At 43.1% G+C, this 25354-nt stretch overlaps 1 protein-coding gene across 5 annotated transcripts; it reads right to left on the bottom strand.

Moving 5' to 3' along the window:
• Positions 1-23514, bottom strand: si:dkey-13n15.2 (protein transport protein Sec24C). Of its 5 annotated transcripts, none has more exons than XM_034296651.1 (22): positions 23227-23514; positions 22447-22943; positions 21958-22374; positions 21276-21340; positions 21085-21174; positions 20730-20841; positions 20484-20611; positions 18799-18934; positions 18459-18568; positions 16558-16673; positions 15985-16176; positions 15485-15581; positions 14966-15067; positions 14651-14818; positions 14360-14456; positions 13448-13596; positions 13047-13185; positions 11342-11463; positions 2734-2913; positions 2147-2362; positions 1439-1528; positions 1-1298 (listed from the first exon to the last, which is right to left on the bottom strand). In XM_034296651.1, exons 2-22 carry the CDS (start codon positions 22892-22894, stop codon positions 1155-1157), a joined length of 3318 nt encoding a protein of 1105 aa, XP_034152542.1. In that variant the 5' UTR covers positions 22895-22943; positions 23227-23514; the 3' UTR covers positions 1-1154. The 5 variants fall into 5 exon arrangements, with proteins under 5 accessions (XP_034152542.1, XP_012992034.2, XP_019907712.3 ...); XM_013136580.3 differs by having other exon boundaries at positions 21958-22284; positions 22723-22943; XM_020052153.3 differs by having other exon boundaries at positions 21958-22943.
• Between the last annotated feature and the right edge of the window lie 1840 nt (positions 23515-25354).

Below are 25354 nucleotides of genomic sequence, written 5' to 3'. Positions count from 1 at the left end.
CTAGTAGGTTTTTCCTGACATCTTCTTAGTTGCATCTCAGGGCAAAAGCCATGGTCCACAGATAGGAAAAATCTGAATAAATTAGTGGATACAAAAACATACTGAATACAGACCCTTAGATACAGGCGTACAGAGTGAAACAATTCAGCAATTAACACCTTATCATGCTCTGTGGCATGTATAGAAATGCTAAGCATGCACAGCCGACCTTGATTTGGGATCAAGATGGTAAGAGAAAAGGAAATGACTTTAAAATAAAGTGTTCTTTATTGGGGCATGGATGGCAGGAGCTTCAGTCACAAAGACTGCGCAAATGGCTAGTGTTTCAATATATCTATGGGAAAGACATGGAAATTGTGGTCGGAAACACACAATGGATGTAAGGTAAAACAGAATATAAATTATTTCCCAGTTGACTGAGAATGTCAATGCAGAATGTTATTAGACTGTCAGAAAGAACAGTACATCGAGAACATTACAGAGAGGGATTTTAAAGTGGGCTTGCTGGGCATAAACCCTGCATTGCAAAGACCAATGCAGATTTGAGAGTTGGGTGGTACAAAGGCCATGAGAACTGCTTTACAGAGATGTGAAAAAAGTGATATGGTCATATGAGTCACCCTATTCTCAACAAGTGAATGAGTGCATGTGTGGCATACACCAAAACATTTCTATCCTGAGTGGTCTCTTCCAGGATTATAATGCCCCCCATCCACAGGACACGAAGGGTCACTGAATTGTTTGAAGAGTAAGAATGTGAATAATGCAGTAAGTTATGGCCTTCACAGTCACCAGATCTCAACACAATTCAACACCTATGAGACTTTGGACCAACATTTTAGTCAGCGCTTTCCATCACCATTAAAACATCAAATGAGGATTATCTTTTGGAAGAATGATGTTCCATCCCTCCAGTAGAATTCCAGAAACTCAAATCTAAGCCAAGGTGCACTGACGCTGTTCTAGATCTTGGTGACTTAACACCTTACTGAGACACTTTATGTTGGTTTTTCCTAAAATTTGTCAACTGTCTGTATATAAAACCAGTGAACATACAGAGCTATAAAGCACAGTAAAAGCAGAAGGGACAAGTTGGTCTGGTCCAGTTAGAAACCTTAATTTGCGTTCCAGTGCGTAGTATTTCATAACTAGCCCTAATGACCCAGTAGTCGTATGGAGTTTACATGAAGGTGGTAGAGAAAGTCTGCGTAGCTCGCTCCACCGTTGGGACTCTTGTCCTCCACCAGAAGACGCTGTAGAGCCTCTTCACAGCTGTCGCCCTGCTTCACCACTTGCAGCTAAGGTTTGGGACAACACACACAAACACACACACACAGAAAATTTGAAAATGTTTTGAGGTAGAGTTGGTAGGTTGCATTAAGTCCGCCCACCCATGGTCATTCCAGCCCCAAGGTGGTCTGTTTTTCTACAGACTCACCTTGCGGGTGTAGGGTGTCTCTGAGTTCAGGCTGTCAATGAGTCCCCTCACATTGACAGACAGTGTGTTGTCCAGCACAGGCAGCTTAATCTTCATTCAAAGATACAACAAATGTGCATATCAATAGTGGTCCTTTCACCTCTTTCGTTAACAAGGAATTCCTACACTTTCACAAGCAAATTTCAAGTTTCCCTCCCTCTGCACCTTACTCTCTCACCTCCCTCCTCCCCATTGCCTCTCTCACCTCACCTCCCTCCTCCCCATTGCCTCTCTCACCTCACCTCCCTCCTCCCCATTGCCTCTCTCACCTCACCTCCCTCCTCCCCATTGACTCTCTCACCTCACCTTCCTCCTCCCCATTGCCTCTCTCACCTCACCTCCCTCCTCCCCGTTCCCTCTCTCACCTCCCCCTCCCCATTCCCTCTCTCACCTCCCTCCTCCCCATTCCCTCTCTCACCTCCCCATTGCCTCTCTCACCTCCCCCCTCCCCATTCACTCTCTCACCTCCCTCCTCCCCATTCCCTCTCACCTCTTTCACCTCCCCATCCCCATTCCCTCTCTTACTTCCCTCCTCCCCATTCCCTTTCTCACCTCCCTCCTCCCCATTCCCTCTCTCATCTCCATTCTCCCCATTCCCTCTCTCACATCTCTCACCTCCCCCCTCCCCATTCACTCGCTCACCTCCCTCCTCCCCATTCCCTCTCTCACCTCCTCATTCCCTCTCACCTCTCCAGATGGCAGCGCAGACAGACAGGCGATGTTGAACAATTGAACCAGGGAGGGACTGGGGATGTTTTGGCCTACCCACAACAGCAGAACCAGGGGTCCATGGACCAGGTAGAGACCCCCAGGGTCCAGGCTCGCAGCCCGGCATCGCACTGCCTCCCCTAGGTCAGGCAGACTGGGTGTATCTCCACCTACTGGCTGGAGGAGCAGTGGAGAAATTTAGACATGCAAGAAAACCAACACACAAGAACCTTGAGTGTTTAAATAAACAGTATTGATAAAACTTCTATTGTTGCATTGTCATGAGGGAACTGGCAAGCAGGCATCTAGATGACTAGGAAACCTTTTTTCCTATGACAACTTTACCTACATACTGTACATTTAAAACATGTGTAAAGATTGGCAAAAATATGTCTGAATTGTCAAATGTGCCAATGAAAAGTATTTACCTCCAACATTTTCACTACATTTGATTTTGTATTAATTGAGAACAATTTATTAATTAAAAATGTTTGTTTGGACTTTTTTGGCCATTGATCAGTGGAAAAAACTCCATCAAAACCCAGTACCAGTGGTAGCAGGAAAGGGTAAAAGTGCCCTGCTGTGTTCCTGACATCCATGGAAACCAGCTGACAGCGGAGCTGGAGGCGTTGGTGGATTGAACTGCGTAGTCCGGGCAGCAGCACCTCGCTCTTCCTCAGGCTGTTGAGGTAGACTGGCAGAGCTCTCAGGTACTGGGGCAAGACCAGCTAGCAAAGACAAGGAGGATGTCAGCTCAGTTGTAGGGATGCACCGATCCAAAAATGATTTGCCGATACCGATAGCTGAAGTTTACATTATAAAAGGTGCCCTATGCCGCATTTTCCATTTAGAATATTTGATAATAATCCTTCCTGATCAGTTAATGTAAAAAAAAAGAAGAAGATTGTGTCAGGACTGATATTATAGCCACAGCCATGGCTGCAAGTAAAACGTAGAATGTCGGGACATTTGTAGGCGTGTACTTCCTTGAAGGTATGTGAAGTGAAGGCCAATGAAAAGCTTTGTTTGGGTTCATGTAGCCTACACTGAACGCTCCAGAAACAAAAATATACGGAAGCAACGCATAAGACAAATGAGGGTACATTTTGCATTTGATGGTGGGAGCTGAAGTTTGTGTGAACAGTGATGCAGAGTTGGCTACCTTTCTACCTGACTATTAGGTTACATAAACTCAATAAGCTAATTGGAGAGAGAGTCAAGGAAATGAAATCTGTTATAGAAATCTGTAGAAGTATTTGGCTAATTAGAAAGGAAGAAAGAATGCAAGATATATTACTAGTGTTGTAATTAAGAGAGGGACAAGACATTGGTGGACAATTGAAGTATTTGAAGTATTGTAAAATACAGATGGATAACCTGCATTTGGGTGAAACTTGGGCAGAGAGAGAAACTGATAAGAGGAATAAACTGGTTTAGACCAGATTAACATGTATTGATGAAATGTCAGTTATTTTGCGAGATGTTGTAACACTGTCTTACCTATACAAAAAGGAGGTTTTCTGAACTGTTCTTCAGACAGACTCTCACTGATCTTGTGTTAGTGTCTTTCTGTCTCTATTTGCATATATTATATAATAAACTGTAACTGTGTTTAAGTGCATTTTGATCTCTGTCTTACCTTCCTTAGTAAGAGTTATATTCGATGGAATTGCCATCACAATCTATAGCCCCGTTTCCACCACAGGAACTACACCCAGGAACTAGGAACCATTCAAGGAACTCAATGCGTTTCCACCACAGGAACCAGGGTCTAGAACCTGGAACTACATTTTACCCCCAAAATAGGTCCCTGCTTGGGGGGTAGGACTTTCACAGAGTACCAGAACTTTTGGTGGGGCTTGCAGTGCTGAACATTTGTGACTGGTCAAGTAGTTGTGTAGAGGCTTTTTAAATTGCAATTAGTGTCTGTGTATAAATAGTCAATGAGTTTGTTAGCTCTCATGTAGATGCACTGAGCAGGCTAGATACTGAGTTATGGGGAGCAGAAAGGAACTTTCAAAAGACTTGCTTAACAAGGTAATGGAACTTTAGAAATATGGAAAATTATATATAAAGTTAGCCAAGATCAGGTAGACCAAGAAAGATTTCAGCCAAAACTGCCAGAAGAATTGTTTGGGATACAAAGAAAAAAGTCACAAGTAACCTTAGGAGAAAGGTTGTTTCAAGGAGCACAATACGACAACAACTGAACAAAAATGAGCTGCATGGTCGAATTGGCAGAAAGAAGCCTTTACTGCGCCAATGCCACAAAAACCCTGGTTACAATATGCCCAACAACACCTTGACACACCTCACAGCTACTGGCACATTGTAATTTGGAGTGACAAGACCAAAATACAGCTTTAGGGTCAACAAGGCCTATAGTGAAAAGAATACCATCCCCACTGTGAAGTATGGTGGTAGCTCACTGAAGTTTTGGGGGTGTGTGAGCTCTAAAGGCACGGGGAATCTTATGAAAATTTGATGGCTAGATGAATGCAGCAAATACTAGCAGACGATTTGCGTTCTTCTGCAGAAAAGCTGCGCATGGGACGCTCTTGGACTTTCCAGCACGACAATTACCCAGTGGTTACAGCAAAAAAAGGTGAAGTGGCCATCACAGTCTCCTGACATTAATATCATCGAGCCACTCTGGGGAGATCTCAAACATGCGGTTCATGCAAGACAACCAAAGACTATACCACCTGCTAGAATTCAGGGCCTCATAGACAACTATTACAAAAGACTGCACGCTGTCATTGATGCTAAATAGGGCAATACACAGCAGAGGTGGGGGACTCGAGTCACGACTTGACTCGATTCTGACTGGAGTCACAATTTTCAGGACTTGTGACTTGCTTGATTAAAGTATGAAAATGACTTGACTTGACTTTGACTTGAGAACAAGTTACTTGAGACTTGACTTGAAGTGAAAGACTCGACAATGACTTAAACTTATAATAAACAGCAATAAAATAATTTTATATGTTGTGACATCAGCACCACTAATCAGCGTATGTGCCTTTAACGCTGCACAATTCAAACCGCGCCAAACATGGCAGACATTAACGTTAGTCGAGCTCCACAAATTGTATCGTTTGGATACAAGGACTTTGAACTGGACCGTGTGAATAAAAAAAGATTTGCCAGATGCAAAATATGCAACAACGTCAAATTTCATTCGTTATTTTAAGAACCACAAGGAAAGGTAAGAAAGTAATCTCTTTATATTCAGTTTCACTAAGATCTATAACGATTAAGTTACTAATGTTATGAATTAATCTTTTGTTTGTCATAATTTGGCCTTGGTTGCATATTATGTTTTTTTTTTTTTTCTTGTTAGAAATGTGACCATTATCATTACTGAATACGTCTGGTAAATAGATGTAAGGGAATTCGATTATAACAGTGGCATAGCCTGAATTTTAATGTTGATGGGCATCTTAAAATGAGCAGGCATGTATATACACGTAGGCTATAATGTCTGTATTAAATGTGCGCATTTTCAAGTGTTTGTGGACTGCGTGTGGAAACTAAAAAGCATTGTGCTTACACCATAACAGTTAACTTTACTGCATGAAAGGCTAACATGGAGGCGCCGATGTGATTACTAGCACCTAAACATTTCGAAGAGGTTTTTTTTTTTACTCATACTGACAAGAATAATTATACCGTAATTACATATTAGGCAGTTTTTCAGTCACAATAATTAGTTTATAAGGTTGTTATTATTAGCCCTTATTACATGGATTGGCTGAATTCCAGTGCAGAATGCGTGTTATTTCTTGATAACAGACTGTTGCCATGAAAAACAACTCGTTGCTATGGACGCAGCAGAATTCTAACCAGAGACGGAACGGACTATTTTCTTTAGAGGAAGCAATACAATCATTTTGAAATCAATAAATTCCTTTTGAAATCAATATTTTGTGTCAAATTATAGATTTATTTGGTAGGTAGCCATGTAATAAGCGGGATAAGGTATAGCGAGGCGGTTGTTATAGCGAATACAACCCCTTCAGGCTGATTCAAGATCCCTCCGCTTCGTCCCCCAAAAAAATTGTACCGCGGAGGAGAAAAATATTTGATTTTGAAATCGAGCTTCGCACCGAGCGCACGTCAGAAACAGAGGACAGTGTGTGTGTGTGTGTTCATCTCTTTAGTACTGTGACTTGACTTGACTTGAAACTTATAAGGACTCGACTTGACTTGCTTAGGGTGAACCCTTGACTTGACTTGACTTGCTTGATTTATCTGAACTGTGACTTGAGACTTGACTCGAGACTTGATGGTTAAGGCTTGAGACTTGCTTGGACTTGACCATGTGTGACTTGTCCCCATCTCTGATACACAGTATAAAGAACTAAGGGTACGCAGACATTTAGTTCATTTTTTTCTTTGTTGCCATGTTTTGTTTTATGATTGTGCCATTCTGTTATGACCTACAGTAGAAAGTGAATCCCAGAAGAAATAAAAGACATGCGTTTTGCCTGCTCACCCATGTTTTCTTTACAAAATGTACATATATTACCAATTCTCCAAAGGTATGCAAACTTTTGAGCTGTATATTTTCTGGGGCGTGTCATCTCTTGCATGTCAATCATCCAACTAATGTTGTTAGGATATTGTTTCAAATGTGTTTTTGTTGTTACAGTTTTTTTGGATTGCTTACACACTAAAATTAAAAGTAGTACACTATTAGCAAAACCTTACACTCAAGAAGCAAAACATCAGCCCATATTTGCACAACTATAAGCACAATGTCAACTTCACACTTGTTGCAAAACTCTACACACAGTGATTTGCAAAACACTAAACACACTTAACATACATTACACACAAACATCTGTCATGAAGTCACTTCCTTGCAATACCAAAGCACTGACTGTCAAATGACCACACCGTCTAACCAATTGGTTAAACACAGTCATCAGGTGTGCAAACACTTGTTTGCTTAATTGAAGACACACCAATCAGGTGTATAAGCACTATAAAAAGCAGCAGGTGAGTTCATCAGTCTTCAAGCACAATGGAAAGAGTCAGAGAAAGAGTAAGACGAGGAGGAGGAGGACAAGGAGGACAAGGAGGACAAGGAGGAGGAGGAGGAATCAACAGAGGAAGAGATGGAGGCCATGCTGGAGGTAGAGGTAGAGGAAGAGGAAGACAAGAAGGTGCTCAAAGAGGACCGAATCTGACAAATGAGATCCGTGCAACACTGGTTGACCACGTTGTCAACCACGGCCTGACGCTGAGGGAGGCTGGACTGTGAGTACAGCCAAATCTAAGCCGATACACAGTGGCAAGTGTGATAAGAACATTTCGACTGGAAAATAGGTATTGTATGAATATCATCATATCAAAAACATCTGCACGGTTTCAGTAACAGCTTACAGTACTCTGTTTTATGCACTATCAGCACTTCTGTTACCTTTTCCTGTGAAATTACTGTACTATTGTATACTGTTTTTAATTTTTCTACATAGGATTGAGGGTCAGGAACGACAAGGGGGAAGGCCTCCTATGTTCACAGAACAGCAAGAGAGGGAGATAGTAAACATGGTTTTGGCCAACAATGCTATAACACTCAATCAGCTCCGAACTAACATTATCAATAACCACGCCAGTTTCAACAATATCCATCAGGTCTCAACATCAACACTGGCACGCATCCTAAATAAAAACCATATTCAAATGAAGCAAATTTATCGAGTGCCTTTCGAGCGCAATTCCGAAAGGGTGAAACGACTGCGGCATGATTATGCAGAGGTATGTATTCACTTTAGCAGTGTGATCTTGCATACTGTCTCAATCTTTTACTGTACTGTAATATGTATACTACATCTACACTGAACTACACAATTTTGCCTGACACTGTTCTTCAGAGAGTTTTACGAATGGATGGAGAGGAGATCCAGCATGAGTTAATTTACGTAGATGAGGCTGGGTTCAACCTGACGAGAACACGAAGGAGGGGAAGAAACATCATTGGCCACAGGGCTATAGTCAACGTCCCAGGGCAACGTGGGGGTAATATAACACTCTGTGCAGCCATTACACAGAATGGGGTCCTCCACCGCCATGCCCATATGGGCCCTTACAACACAGCAGTCATACTTACATTCTTGGACCAATTGCACAACATAACAGCAGCAAATCAAATCAATCATATGCAATACATTGTTGTCTGGGACAATGTGTCTTTCCACCGTTCTGCTCTGGTTCAGAACTGGTTTCAGCAACATCCACATTTCACTGTCCTATATCTTCCACCATACTCTCCATTCCTCAACCCTATAGAAGAGTTCTTCTCGGCATGGCGGTGGAAGGTATATGATCTCCGTCTCCAGGCTGAGGTACCCCTCATCCAAGCCATGGAGGAGGCCTGTGACCAGATGGAGGTAGCAGCAATGCAAGGATGGATTCGTCATTCAAGACGTTTCTTTCCAAGGTGTCTTGCTAATGACAACATTGCCTGCGATGTTGATGAAATTCTCTGGCCAGATCCAGCTAGGCGAAGAGACAATGTCTAGTTTTTTTTGTTTTAGTTTTTTTTTACAGTAAACTTACAGTACAATACGTAAAGTGACATTTTGTTACAGTATTATGAATGTCAACATTTTGGGCGTGTTGAGAAATAAATGAGTTTCTTCAGTCTGCAACATTGGTCTTGTGTAGTGTTTGGTGTATTTACATTATATTTGTACTTTGTTGATGGTAGCCTACTCTAATCATAGGGAAGTAGAAGTGCTAAAAGTGTTTTAGGTTTATCACAGTAGAGTGTAACTCGTGCAAACAGAGTATAGTAATGTGAAACGTGTGTGTTTCATATGGTAACAAAGTGTGGTTTTTAAACAGAAGTGTATAGTTTTTACAAGAGTGTTTAATTATGCAAAGGATCTGTAGTGTTTTGCTAACTGGGTGTGTGGTTGTGCTTATTGTGTGTAGTGTTTTGAAAACACGGGCCCTGTTTTGAAAATCGTGCTAAAGCAATCCAAAAAAACTGTAATAGTAAACCCTTAGGCTTTTTCCTTAGGCTGAACATGCAAACATTTATACTATTCCAGCAGCCAATATCAATCACACACACACAAGAAATACAGTATGTGCCTTCTGCTGCTGTCTCCAATGATTCATTATGTGTAAAAAGGTTTGTTTTACGCTAACATTAAATTAAAAAAAAGCTACCAACTCAGCAACATCTCTGGCTTCAAAAACAAACTATCATCACGCAATTCATTAAGTATATTATTTTTAATTTGTGGTTATACTATCACTTTAAAAACCTAATTACATTTTAACTCCTTAGTAATTTCAGCACGTGATTGGTCTCCAAACTGTATTGTTAGCCTTGTATTTAGAGGTGTGATAATGTAAGTGACCGGGAAGTTGTGCACTCGTATCTTGTGTGTAGCAGACAGACACCGTCTTTTATTTAAACAGCAACCTAACATGCATTTGAGATGATAAACTCCAAAGCGATGAGAACCAACATGCATTATCCCTTCACATTAACACAAACTCCACATCTAATTGCGTACTTATGCTGAGGACCAAAATCAAGCGGGGATTGGAAATGACGATCCATAAAGATAATGTGTACACGAAAATATCCTACAAGTTAAGTGAAGTGAACATTATTCACACTGTGAAAAAGTGCAGGGAGAAACTTACAAAATTAAAACAAGTTGTTAGTTGTTATTTATACCTGTGTTTTGCACATTAGTATTTTGCACCTACATTTTTGGAGATCAATAGTTGTGGAACCAAATGTGTGTAATAGCTGTTTAAGTAAATCTGAAAACAGAAGAACTCCCACACTGTCTAGCTTACTGCTGAAATGTTTATTAAATCACAACAAATAAAGAACAAAATGTTTATGCACGATGGCGTCAGCGTTCGCTCTGGCCGTGAAGCCCGGAAAATCATTGTACGACCTACGGCCACGATGACCTTTGTGCCTCTGCTACTGTCAAAATCTAATAGTCAGCAGTTTTTTCCTAAGTTTGTAGTACGCAACTGACAACCACAAGAACCAACTACATGCAGGTAAGCTAGCTAGTTATCGATATACCGCTGACTTATTTAGTGCATTTCTGAATCAAACCTCTCAGTTTTGGAAGGTGCGTTCCTGAGAAACTAGGAGGTGGGAAAGTTCAGACCTCCGATTGGGAGAATTCACCTGAACGCTTTTTGAAAGCTCAGAGAAGGAACGTTGGGTTTTACATCACTCGCCTTGGCACCGTTTGTTGGGAAAGATTAAAAAACAAAAATTACTTTCTCCGTGCTCAAATAAGTCACCATATTTGTTTATTTTGGTTGTACTCATTAGCGCAGGTTATGATGTTGATGTTTATGATGTTAAAGGATACTTAACGGTGTACTTTTGGGTAACTCCGGTAATTTTATCTTTCTGGATAGCTATCCTTAACTTTACTTAACTGTCATTAACGTAGCCTGTTTGCTGTCGTGGGAACACTCCCAACTAAAACCTCTGAAATGAAACATTGCGGAATCTATAATTTTTTTTTAGGGAGGTGTCATTTGATGGATTAAAACATGATAATTAAGCTTCATGTGGAAAAAACATATCAGTTATAGTAAGTTATTATTCGAAAAATGATATTAAAAAGTGAACAATGTACAGCTCCAAAATAAAAATAAAGAACCACTGCACCTTTTTCTTTCCTTTCCAAAAAAGTCAAAAAGGAAGGTTTTAAAGTGAGGAACAGAAGGTGGAAACGCAGCTTAGGCGTAGTTACTAGATTGATGATGACAGAGAAACAATTATACTGCATAGAAAATCATATTTTTGTTTACTCTATTTGTATGTGCACAGATTGGAGAATCCTTCTTAAAACCTAAGTCTTTGGTCGAGACAATAAGCTAACAATCTATTTTTTGCCTATAATCACCCTATATCGATTACTGGCCGATTAATCAGTGCATCTGTAACTGTTTGTACACTCCAAATTATATTTCTCAGTATAAGATTAGTAGAACCTATTTACCAAGGCAGAACCCCTGAAAAAACAAGTTTGCTTTTACACAAATTACCTTTTTCTTTTGTAGATCGCTATGAGGTTATGGACACATGTTCTTGAAAAAAGTGGTTTAGAAAATGGCTTGGAAGCACCATGATGTTTCAGGCACACTAACCTGTCCCGGGGATACAGAGGAAGAGCTGCAGTGCTTTCTATAGCAGGCCAGAGCTGCGGTCACCTCCGTCTGTAGTTCCTCTCTGAGATCCTGCAGAGGGCGCTCTAACACCGCACAGTACACTGCAGCCAAACGATAAAGACCCAAACAAACACATACATCAGTTGAGGTATTAGTGCTAGGCGGAAAACCTGTTAACCTGTAACCTCTAGTTTAGAACCAGGCGTGGACAGTACTCAAGTGCAATTATTCCTTAATTGCCAGACCGCGTAAGCGGAGCCGACTAAGAAGAGCGAATGTCTCTTACTGAGTGAATGAGTGACTGAGTGACTGCCCCTTGTTAAAGAGCGTAGTGGTTAGAGAAGCGGACTTGTGAACTATAGGTCCTGAGTTCGTATCTCCTCGCAGGCGAAAGTATGCATTATGAATTATTTCCGTATAGACGAAACCGTCGCTGGCTACAACCGTTAGGAAAACAGTTTACGGTTATATTGCGACTGTTTCTGGAGGAGTTTCGAAGTACGCATCCGTGCATGCGTTTTGGGGCAGGATAGACAAACACATTTGCTGGCTACAACATACATTAGTTACATTATAGTAAGCCTTAACTGAAACTGTATACGGTTATATTGCGACTGTTTCTGGCATGGAAAAGTTCATCTTCAGTCTCGCTAGCAATTGCTCAATTCTTATGATTATTCCTAGGAAGTTAGTAGATACTAGTAAGCCTATTACTGGCTAATAAGCTGTTAATACGGCCAGTGGCAAAAGCAATACAGTTCATAGACGCTATGGTGGAGGTAAACTTAAACGTTAGTCAGTTTAACACAATCCTCAATGGAGTCTAGCGACTGCTGAAACGTGTAATGCCGTGGCGTATTGGTTAAAGACAGTGCCTCTCATGTGGAAGACCTAAGTTTGAATCTATTGATAGCAACATCTATTAATTATTTCTGGTAGATTCCACAATTCTCTCGTCTTTTCACTTGATGAAAAAGTTAGTTATCGTCATCTTTATTTATAGTTACTGTATAAATGTCATTCACGAATGAAAGAAAAAAGTATGTTGTTTTGCCATGAAAGAAAAAAATACGCTCTTATGCCATGAAATGAAATAGCTTTGGCAGACACGCTTGCAATTTCTCAATTCTTATGACTATTCCAGTAAGTTAGTAGATACCGGTAAAGCTTATTACTGGCTAATACGCTGTTAAAACGGCCAGTGGTGAACGGGATACATTGACGTTATTTATGGTGGAGGTAAACTAAGTAATAAATAAATAGTCAGTTTAACTGTATCAAAGTAATTCACGAATGGCCAATTAACTATTAAAAAGGCCAGTGGCAAAAGAGGATTTATTCAGGATATACAGATGCCGGGTGTCAGTATAGACAAGAGGCCATACTGACAGCTGGCAAATGTACTGCTCTGTGGTGTAGTGGTTAATGACACAGCCTTTCATGTGAGCTACCCGGGTTCAAATCTTGAGGTGGCAACACTTCCTATTTTGGTCCGGCTGAACTAGGCTTTTCTTGATTTCTTGTTTTTTTCAATCCCTGGCTGCAGTGTTATATGTAAGAGTCATCTCCAGACCAATACATCTGTTTAAGTCACTATTTCGACATAACGTCTTAGAAATGAGACCCTTAGAAATGAAAATACAAAGTTATCGAGACATTAAACGTTAGTGATGAGTGGCGGTACTTTTCTTGCAGTAGAAGGTGAGCAGTGTCTGAGCCTGGCAGTTGCGGAAGGTGTCCAGTAGATGGCGGGAGCAGCGTAGTGTCAGGCTCTGGACTCTGGTCCTCCTCACTCCTTGTTGGCTGGTATAGGACAGGACCGTCTGAAGGAGGAGAATAATAAGGAGGAAAAGCAGGAAAGAGGAGAGAATGAAAGATGAAAGAGAGAATGAAAAAGAATGAAAGACATTTTAACTGTGAGCACAACAACTGTAAGTAAACATCATAAAGCTTTTTGTCCTGCAGTCAAAAATATAATAGTGTATACAAAAAAATGTTTATATATCCATTAATTGTGGCACATGCTATTTATCATTATAACCTCTCCGGCTGGACTGTTTATATCAGTAGTAAAACTCCACCCACCTGTATGATCACACCCTTCTTCTCATCCAGCGCTCTGCTGTGAGTCAGCTCAAAGGCCAGCGTCGTTTGCTCATTAAGGGTTGCCATGGCCACGTGGGCGGGGTTGGGCCCGGGGACAAAAGAGCCGTAACAGCCTGAAACCCGCAAGTCTGTTGGGACAAGTAAACGGTTTACAGAGTCACACTTGTCTTTTACGGAAATGGAAAACAACAAAGCAAACATTCAGACGTATTCTGGGACTGTTGGCAAAAACAAATCCTTTTTTTAAACCTTTCATTTTGGGCTGAATGAGAAATGTTGTGCATAATATGTGCTTGTGATGGTAATTACTATAGATCCACTATGACACCTCTGTTTGCCAAGAAATTCCTAGTTTGAAAGCGATTGGTTTTCATGAATTTCACCATGAATGTAATGTGCAGGGCTGTCTGTTGATTGTGTTTGCCAGTTCTGAGCACCTGCTGCTTATCATTGTATTCTGGAAGACTGTGTGAAGAACTGCCTGGTGTCACGTCTTAAAAAACTGTGTATTCGGAACATATGAGATTAGGACACGAGGACCTGTTCAAGGACAGCTTGAGAGACTAAGGTCAGTGCTAAAATGCTGAAGGTTGTCTTCGTACAGAAACCAGATTGATATTTTTTTACTTGATCCTAAACTGCTCATCTTCATTTATGCAAGTACATAAGGGCTTGTTCGGGGTGGCTGTGTAAAATCTTTACACAGCTTCTGTGCTTGGTGGTGTGCAACTTTTAAGTGCAACTTTTAAAAAGTTTTTTGATTCCATATTACATTCACCCCGACTCATTACTGGTCACAGAGATGTGTTGAGGGGAACAGGATTTATTCGGTCAGTAAGCGATGGGGAAAGAGAAGGAAACATGGGGGGGGTGGGGTGAGAAAGGCGTTACCTTTACTGACGTGTATCCTGAGTGTGGCCCTGTAGGCTGTATCCCTCTCCACAGTCCTCCTCAGGTCACAGCTGAAACGCTCTCTGTCCAACTCTCCCTGGAAGATCCAACAGAATACTCATTACACTGCAGAGTCAATTTCTCTGAGAAATCACGGCTGCCGGAAAAAGCCAGCCTGATTCTGATCATCTTTTGGCGACTAGCTGGTCCTCGGAACAGCTCAGAGAAAGTTCTGAGGTTTTAATGTCATTGGTATGATAAGGGTTCATTCAACCGTAAATGTCCATTCACCTGTAAACTGTGGTAGCAGTGCAGAGCTCCACCTGTCAGATAAGGGACATGCCCTGGCCATGCCCCACCCACACTCTGCTGGGAGAACACAAACAGGTGCACGCCGCAGCCCTGACTGACACACTCTGTAACCAATGAGATGGCAGGCTCTGGGGGCTGGAAGAGGGACTGGGATGCAAAGAAGAAAACGCATACTTTAAACCTTCAACCTTCTTAGAATGCAGACTGAAAAGAGTTACGGCGTCTTATTTATTAATTAATGAGTTATTCATTTGAAACGGCTCCAGCATTACTTGGGGGGGCTGTTTGTTTTACCTTTAGTTTTTTGGAGTTGAAGAAGCCGGGGGAGAGTGCTTCGGCTCCCTCTGTGAAGGGAGAGCTGTGGAAGACCAGCAGCTTACCCCGACAACCAAACGCCTGCCCAGACACCAGGAAGGACGCAGGGTTATAAAGGAAGCCACATTGTCTCTCTACAACAGAGTTGTTCAATACGATCCTTCCACACAGAAACATGCAGGGGTGTTTGTCAGAGTTTTTTTTATTTCACAGATCAAATTATGACCAGAGGTCCTCACAAGGATTGTAAAACAAAGAAATCTGGTCCCCAAAAGGGCAAAGTTGATTTCTGGTTTAGAGTTTAGTGTCAAATATTGAGTTCAGGCATTACAGGTTAAGTCTAGGGTTAGGAATTAGGGCCAGGTTCAGTTTAGGCATACATGTGAGGTAATTGAGGTTTAGTTTAGGGTTACAGTTAGGGTCAGGGAACATACAGTTTTAGTTTTATGGTCACCCCAAAGATGGAAATATAAAGCTGTGTGTGAGAGAGGTTCTGACCTGTAGAATGGCCAGCCCTGCCCGGACTGGAAGGTCAAAGGGAACTCCACTCGACTCCTCATAATCTTCACTGAAGAGAGGGATATGCTGCAGGATGCTACACACACACACACAAAAGCGGATGCTTTTGATTTTACCCTTTTGACGATATGCAGCGGACTCATTTATGGAACCCCCAGACATGCCCATAATTCAAGCTGTTACTTCAACGATGAACAGAACATTACCATAGAGAATGATTAAGAAAGCACTGCTAAACAGTTCCCCTTATGAAGTATTACGTGGGCATATACCCAGCCCTTTAGAGTAGTCAATGTTCTTCTACATGATTGGACAATACATCCCGTTGACTTGGTTGGACATGACTCCAACCAAGTCCAACAGAAGGGATCAGCTAAGCAAGTTGGAGGCATCACGCAGATGACTTGGTAACTTGTGTAAGTGCTCAATAGCACTGCCCCTGCTAAAATTATGCTGCCATCATCTTCTATGGGCATTACCTGTCAATACTGTCTATGCAGTCTTTGAGAGGCACCAGAAGCCCCTCCCTCACAGGAAGTTGCAGTTCCTCAGTTTCTGTGACTACCAGCATGTGCGGGCGGGACAGGGCCGGGCTGAGGTCGTAGAGGTGGATCCTGCTGTTGTAGGTGATCAACCCCAGACGGACGTCTGATTGGACAGCACCTTCCTCCCTCAATAAGTCAAGAGGGATCTCAGTAGGTGATCAAGTTGGTCAAGAGGGATCTCAAGTATGATGTAATAGCTCTTAATTTTCCCTAGCAGGACAGGTGATATCCCTATGTTGTTACAGTTGTTTTCAGAAATGTTTTATTAAACAGTGTCTAGAGTCATAGTGGAACGAAAGCGCTTCTCAAATTAAACCTATAGGCCCAAACAAAAAGGACATTCTTATACTGCGGCCTTCTTATCTGTCAACCAAAGATATGCCTTCTCTTGAAAGCAAGTGTCAGACATTTTCCCTCAGCATGACATTGGAAAATATTCTCTACAGGTGGGTGACTGAAATGTTTTGCTACATCTATCTGAAAGGCATTGAGCTGAGGTGCATTTACCTGTGCAGTGACGTGAGTTGAGAGCGTAGCTGCTGGCTGATGTGGTGGACTTGTCCTGCTCTCAGGGCGCCAGCAGACACGTCTACAGCTAACAGAAGCACTGCAGCAGATGCATCCTGAAGAATCCATACAGCACAGTGCTCAGTCACACTAACCATGCACACACACACACACACACACACACACACACACACACACACACACACACACACACACACACACACACACGCACAGCCAACACACACACACGCACAGCCAACACACACACACAGCCTACACACACACACGCACAGCCTACACACACACACACACACACACACACACACACAGCCTACACACACACACGCACAGCCAACACACACACACACGCACAGCCAACACACACACACGCACAGCCAACACACACACACACAGCCTACACACACACACACACACAGCCTACACACACACACACACACAGCCTACACACACACATGCACAGCCTACACACACACACGCACAGCCTACACACACACGCACAGCCTACACACACACAGCCTACACGCAGCCTACACACACACACGCACAGCCTACACACACACACACACACGCACAGCCTACACGCAGCCTACACACACAGCCTACACACACACACGCACAGCCTACACACACACACAGCCTACACACACACACGCAGCCTACAAACACACACACACACACACACACACACACAGCCTACACACACACACACACACACACAGCCTACACACACAGCCTACACACACACAGCCTACACACACACACAGCCTACACACACACAGCCTACACACACACACACACACAGCCTACACACACACACACACACACACACACACACACACACACAGCCAACACACACACACACACACAGCCCACACACACACACACACAGCCCACACACACAGCCTACACACACACACAGCCTACACACACACACAGCCTACACACACACACAGCCTACACACACACACAGCCAACACACACACACACACACAGCCCACACACACACACACACAGCCCACACACACACACACACAGCCCACACACACACACACACACAGCCCACACACACACACACACAGCCCACACACACAGCCTACACACACAGCCTACACACCCACACAGCCTACACACCCACACAGCCTACACACCCACACAGCCTACACACACACCCACACAGCCTACACACACACACACACACACACACACACACACACACAGCCTACACACACACACAGCCTACACACACACACAGCCTACACACACACACACACACACACACACACACACACACACACACAGCCTACACACACACAAACACCCACCCTACACACACACAGCCTACACACACAGCCTACACACACACACACAGCCTACACACACCCTACACACACAGCCCACACACTACACACACCCTACACACACAGCCCACACAGCCTACACACACACACACACACACACACACACACACACACACACACACACACACACACACACACACACACACACACAGCCTACACACACACACACACACACACAGCCTACACACACACACACACACACAGCCTACACACACACACACACACACAGCCTACACACACAGCCTACACACACACACACACACACAGCCTACACACACACACACACACACACAGCCTACAAACACCCTGAATCAGCCAAGAAACCAAACATTTTGTAAACCCATACTTACAATTATACTATAACAGAAGGTTATATGGGAAGGGTATTTCTGACCTGACGGTTGTGTTGGGAAGGATATTTCTGACCTGACGGTTGTGTTGGGAAGGGTATTTCTGACCTGACGGTTGTGTTGGGAAGGGTATTTCTGACCTGACGGTTGTGTTGGGAAGGGTATTTCTGACCTGCTCATGGTCCAGTAACTCATAGGATCCCAGACTGAGCTCAGGTCTCTTGTCTTTGTCCAGTCTGTCACCCTGCACCCCTTTAGTAGGATGATAATGTTGCCACCGTACTGACAGAGAGATACAAAGAGAAGGGGAGAGAGAGAAAGAACAAGAAAGAGTGAGAGGCAGGGGGGAAAAGAGAGAGACAGAAAGAGACCAGGGTAAAGAGTGGATGAGTGATAGAGTGAATGAGGCATAAGAAAAGAGGTAAGGAAGAATGAGAGGTGCCCTGAGAGTTAAGGTTCCAGTACTAGGCAGGGCTGAACAGAAGTGACTGAGCGTCATACAAGGCTCTTACCTTCACTGAGATTCCCACAGAATGGGCAGTAGAACCTCTGTCCACAGTCCTGCCAGCCCATAGCAAAACACATGTAGGCCCCACACAGACCGCAACCCTTCAAAGTGTCTGCCTCATTACACACAGGCAGGGGGCGCTAACGAGCCCAACACACACACACACACACATACACACACACACACACACACACACAGTAAAGAACATAATTAAATGCCAGAATTTCAGGGTCTCTACTCTCATTTACATCTAGGTCATTCAGCAGACACTTGTACCCAGAGAAATGGAATGTACAGTTGTGCTCAAAGGTTTGCATACCCTTGGGGAATTGGTAATATAATATATCTTGGTCTACCTGACCTTGGCTTGGTATCAAGAGATCCCAGATTTTCCACTTCTTAATAAGTCATTGAACAGTACTGACTGGCATTTGCAAGATTTTGGATATGTTTTTATATCCTTTTCCATCTTTATAAAGTTCCATTACCTTGTTACACAGGTCTTTTGACAGTTATTTTCTGCTCCCCATGGCTCAGTATCTAACCTGCTCAGTTCATCCACGTGAGAGCTAAGAAACTCATTGACTATTTATACACAGACACTAATTGCAATTTAAAATCCACAGGTGTGGGAAATTCACCTTTTATTTCCATTTTCACCTGTGTGTGTCACCTTGTGTGTCTGTAACAAGGCCAAACATTCAAAGGTATGTCAACTTTGATCAGTGCCATTTGGGTGATTCTGTTATCATTATGATTTAAAAAGGAGCCAAACAATTGTGATAATAAATGGCTTCATATGATCACTATCCTTAAATAAAATACAGTTTGTTTGCATGATCAGTCATATTTTCAAAATAAATGCCATCATTTCAACATTTTGGCCAAGGTATGCAAAATAAGGGGCACAACTGTAGTTAGTGTATGCATTGATATATCTTTTATTACTACTCCCCTGGTGGGAATTAATGTAATATCCCTGGCGGGAATCAAAGCCATAACCCTGGCAGGAATCAAAGCCATAACCCTGGTAGGAATCAAAGCCATAACCCTGGTAGGAATCAAAGCCATAACCCTGGTAGGAATCAAAGCCATAACCCTGGTAGGAATCAAAGCCATAACCCTGGTAGGAATCAAAGCCATAACCCTGGTAGGAATCAAAGCCATAACCCTGGTAGGAATCAAAGCCATAACCCTGGTAGGAATCAAAGCCATAACCCTGGTAGGAATCAAAGCCATAACCCTGGTAGGAATCAAAGCCATAACCCTGGTAGGAATCAAAGCCATAACCCTGGTAGGAATCAAAGCCATAACCCTGGTAGGAATCAAAGCCATAACCCTGGTAGGAATCAAAGCCATAACCCTGGTAGGAATCAAAGCCATAACCCTGGTAGGAATCAAAGCCATAACCCTGGCGGCTGCCAGCTGAGCTACATAGCAGTGTTTTAATTTCCAGTATGGAGATATGCAGTGAGGTTAACCTTGACAGGCTGGGTGTTTTGTAAAAGCACTTTGTGACAAATGCTGAATTAAAAAGGGCTTTATAAATACATTTGATTTGACAGCCTGGTCACTGACCATGATATTAATTAATGCAGAATAGCCAACTCCTCTGGTCACTACATCCAGTTACCGGCATAGCCTTTAGTAATTATAACAGGTTAGAACTATGATAGTACAGGTTAGTACCTCTCCTTTATGCATTGTGGCCAGCGGGGTGACGAGTGCCCCGAGGGGTACGTGGTTCTGAAGGGCCATCTGACCCTCACACGGGAAGCAGTAGGAGGTGGCGAGGAGGAACCGAGGAGAGGAATTTCCTGGGGGGGGGGGGCGGGCAGAGAGAGATAACCATGCTACAAACTACTGACCAGCCAAGTCTCATCCAGTCAGAACTAAGACAAAACCAGGCGTGCGCCCGTATGTGTCTGCTTTTACCTCTGTCCTCCATGACACAGTCCGTGGTAGCCAGTGGAGGGAGGGAGCAGTCAGGCCCGGACACGAACACCTTCCCCCCCCACTCTGCCCTGTCCTCTGCCATCACGCGTACCTGACAGAGAAGAAAAACTAAATCTGATAAAAATTAGAGCAAGAGAGAAAAAAAAGAAAAGAAATAGGGAGAGGAACAAAAGAAAAGATGGAAACGCAAAATGCATCACTATGGTCTTTCTTCATACTTAAAACGTGCTCCAGGGTGCAGTGGATTAATGAACACAATACCCACATTCGTTTTTGTGTAAACTATCCCTATAGGGAAGAGAGCAGGGTGGAGAATGAAGAAAAGAGGACTCACGGCGCTGGGTAGAAGCTGAGGGTCAAGGCCATAACGTGACTCTGAGCTGGGGCTACCCGACACACCGCTGTCCCCTGGAGATGGACAGGACTGGACACACCCAAACAGACAGACCTGGACAGGTTAGTCTGGTGTTGTGCTGACACGCTGTCCTGACAACGTTAACATGGCTCCTACGTACACGTCCTTACCGGCTGTACGGAGGTTCCATCCTGTCCAAATGGAAAGACTTCCTGGCCAGGCTTGTCCAGTGCACCTGAGAGACAGACAGATGTCACTCACTGGGTGAGTGTACTTCCTCACATGGAGAGTAAAACAACAATTATTTAAGCTCTTTTCTAGTGACACACTATGCTCTATAACGTGGAAGTGGAGGAAACCTCACCTCAACCACCACCAATGAACACCGCTGACCTGCATGATGATCAGCAGCCAATTTGTGCAAAAATGTGTGACAAATATCAGCTATCAGGTGCAGGGTTGAGTAGTGATATACACACACACACACACACACACACACACACACACACACAAACACACAAACACACACATCCCCTTCACTACACTGTGGAATTGAGATTTGATCTTTTAACCAGGCCCCTTACTGGCCCTCCTACACCATCTGGTCTCTCATCCAGGAGACTGACCAGCATTGACCGTTCTTAGCTTCAAAGGCAAAACAATAGGATACAGGGTGCTATGCTGCTGGCAGGGACCTATCTGAAAAAGGCCATATACAGTTTAGAGGTCCCACTCAATGCTACAAATGGGATTAGGGTAAGAATTAAGGTTAGTTAGAGAATATTTTATTTTTTTAAGGGTTAAAGTTTATGGCTAAAATGTGTGTATAGATGTACTACACATGTGTCTTACCACTGTGACTGTAGCGTTGCTGAGGCAAAGCCCACTGAGGTTGTTCCTGGACTGGTAAGGTAAGGCGTGCTGAGGGATGAACTGAGCCATAGACCATGCCAGGAAGAGGAAGAGGAGAGGCCTGATTCGGACCCCAATACGTGGTTGGATGGGTACTCGGGTCACTCGATGGACAGCTGTTGTTAAGAGCTCCTTGGTTTGGTGACGTCAATGTGGCTGGAGGGCCATTCAAAACACCATGGCTTTCAGACGGATAGGAGGGAGAGAGCATGTTGTGGTGACCTTGGTTTGAACCTGGTATGGGTGGAGGTCTGCTAGGTGGTGGCCCTAATTTCAGAGGGAGAAGTGTGGGTGGAGAGCTGTTGCAGGGAGCCTGGTTCAAGTGTGATGTCACAGCTGGTTGTGGTATATAAGGACCTGTGTTTGAGCAAGGCTGTGCATTATAAGGACCCTGGTTTGAATACGGTGTCACAGCTGGTATATGATGGCCTGTGTTTGAGCAAGGCTGTGCATTATAAGGACCCTGGTTTGAATACGGTGTCACAGCTGGTATATGATGGCCTGTGTTTGAGCAAGGTGGTGCATTATAAGGACCCTGATTTGAATATGGTGTCAAATGTGGAGTTGGTGTGTAAGGACCTTGGTTTGAACAAAGCATCCCAGAAGAAGAGGTATGGTGAGGTCTCAGGTGGAACAGTGGTGGTTTTGGAAGACTACACTGGTAGCCCTGAATAATCTGTGTCGTAGTGTTCGAGGAGCTCTGACCTGAGGACGGGCCCAGGTTAAGATCCTGTAGGCTGAGCAAATTGTGACTGGGCGGTCCTTGGGAAACGGTACAACCTGGACCGGTCAGAGGATGGGTTGCCGACCAGCCATTATGACCAGCCTGGGGCTGGGTGCTGTGTCCGTAGGTCTGAGCCGTTGTTGGGACGTCCATCTTCTCCCATACTACTCTGTCATTCGACGCTTGTCACCTTAGTGGTGTCCTGGTACAGTGCAATGAATAATACATTACAAATAGATACATCATTAACTGCCTAGTCATGTCGTGTCACCTCATGACAATTTGACCAATGTTAGCTAGACTATCATCAACGTTCATGCTCGAGATAGATAACTAGAGGTAATAGCCAAATATGTTACACAGGTAGCAGTGGGGCCAACTAACTGAAATAGGTAGCTATCATCACAGACATCGAGGTATGAATAATAATTAGCATGCACGGCATTCATAATATAATCTTATCAGCTTAATATGTCCCACGGTACCTTGGCTTGGACATAATTTGAAATGGCTTTTAGCTCTTCGTGAAAACCGCAGAGAATCGTGCATATATCTCCCATGTTTCAGTCTTCCCCCACTCGGGATATCCTGCTGCTGTCAACGTGACATCTCCTGATCTTTAGACTGCGACTCTTTGTAGAATCATTGCCGGTCTATATTTCAGTCGGTGGAAATACAGCATTGTATATTCCTGAAAATAATACCCATATCAAGATTTGCGTGGTTATTCGGTATTCACGATGATACTGCAATCGGAGACCGCCCACATTCGCCCAAAGCTGATATGTACATTACGTACCGACGTCTACGTAAAATAAATGACCTATATTCTCCACTAGATGGACGCAGTGGTAAAGAAATTAGAATGTTCCAACATTAGGAAACAGTTCGAGCAGGCCGAAGCAGGCATTATGATCATTTGAAAAAAACTGACTTAACTGATTTATTTTTGTTTATTGCCTGAGTCGTTCCCCCAAACTGCATCTAGCAGCTGCTATTCTCTCGGGGATGTCTTCCGACCACTATACTGCCACATACTATATACATCTCCCAATAAAAAGCAAAAGAGTAACCCTTGAAACATTCAAGAAGCCTGAACAAACTTTGAAATGATCAGAATATCCTTAATTTAATTTCTGTCAACTATTGCACATAAACGTTCCAGTTAGATGCACCAAAGCAAAGTTCACATATTCCGAATATGTTAACTTAAAATTCCTTGCAATGCATACACATTTTATAAACTCCTCGGTTGGAGTGGTGTTTAAGTTGAGTCTGCACATGGCATCTTCAGGGGGGCATTTCATGGGAACTTTGTTACACAGTAAATGCATATACTGTAGTTAAAACATGTTATTTGATTCTATTTGAAAGAGAATAAATGTAATCATGTCTTGAATTATCAAAATGGCATTATTTATGTTGAATGATGACTGCATGAGACTTATGTAAACTGTGGAAGATAAAGTGTGTAATTGGAAAGACTGCTGGTTCTGTCAACTGCCAAATAAAACTTTGCTCTTATGCAGAAGAGACTTATGTATTGAAAACATTCCTAAATTAGGGGCAGGTGTCCATTTTTTTGTTTGGATTGAAGTTGGGATAGTCAGGTATCGTCTTGATCTGCAACACAACCAGGATGACTTTGGACAGGGACAGCTATGAGTCTTTCGAGACTGGTACTCCAGGGGTGTGGGCCAAGACCTCATGTGCCCCTAAGTATAAAACGCTGCAGGAGACAAGGACAATTTAGAAAGCGCATTCCTTCGATTTACAAGGATTTACAGTGGAGAAGGAGAACTGACCCTACTCCCCTGGCATAATAATATAGCAGCATAAAATCTTTGGCCTGAGACAGAGGGGTCCAGCAACGCAGATCATTCCACAGTAATGGAGCTCTGTGACAGAATGCCCTACCTCCGGCTGTTTGTTTAGAAATTCTAGATACACTTAGAAGGCCTGCATCTTGCATTCTTAGGTTATGTGTAGATTTGTTTGTCTGGATCATTTTAGAGAGGAGCAAGTCCATGTATTTCTTTTTAGGTTAACAATAAAATCTAATAACCTGCCCTAGCCCTAAGGCAGCCAGTGTAAAGAGGCTAGTACTGGACTAATGTGTCCACATTTTTTTTGTTCTAGTTAGGATTCTAGTAACCTTGTTCAGCACTAATTGAAGTTAATATATTGATTTATCAGGGTAACCAGGGAGAAGAGCATTGCAGTAATCTAATCTAGATTCATAAGAAGTATGTTGGTTGTCTGATCTGGGTTGTCTACAATAATCCCAAAAAGAAATGTGATCTGAACATTTATCCGTAATTTCTAAATGTATCCCTAAAACTACTCTTCAATAGAGATGTATAAAAGTAAGCATTGTGGGTGATTGCGGTATATTGCCAATCTACCATGACTAAGTGTTGTGGCCAGGCACTCTACTTAAGAACAACTCTTAGTCATAGTCTATTGTCATTATGAATTACTGGAGTGAGGAGTGAGGATTGAGAGTTTTCCAGGGGACTCAGAAGGTTACCGGGGGACAGCTAGGGAAATAAGTGCTAGGGAACGTATCCTTAGTGATAAATATATCTATAAATATATAATCTGATTCCATAT

The sequence above is a fragment of the Esox lucius genome, chromosome 13 (genome assembly GCF_011004845.1).
Source record: "Esox lucius isolate fEsoLuc1 chromosome 13, fEsoLuc1.pri, whole genome shotgun sequence".
NCBI lineage: Eukaryota > Metazoa > Chordata > Actinopteri > Esociformes > Esocidae > Esox > Esox lucius.
Note: the sequence above shows the minus strand (reverse complement) of the source record. Positions and strands in the feature narration are given on the sequence as shown.

What these genes read in the sequence shown, in the direction of transcription:
- si:dkey-13n15.2 (XM_020052153.3), bottom strand. Translation starts at nt 22,894, where the DNA reads ATGGACGTCCCAACAACGGCTCAGACCTACGGACACAGCACCCAGCCC. An exon ending in CTGTGGGAATCTCAGTGAAG is followed by an intron (nt 18,569 to 18,798) that starts GTAAGAGCCTTG and finishes TCTCTCTGTCAG; the next exon opens with TACGGTGGCAACATTATCAT. An exon ending in ACTGCTACCACAGTTTACAG is followed by an intron (nt 14,457 to 14,650) that starts GTGAATGGACAT and finishes TGGATCTTCCAG; the next exon opens with GGAGAGTTGGACAGAGAGCG.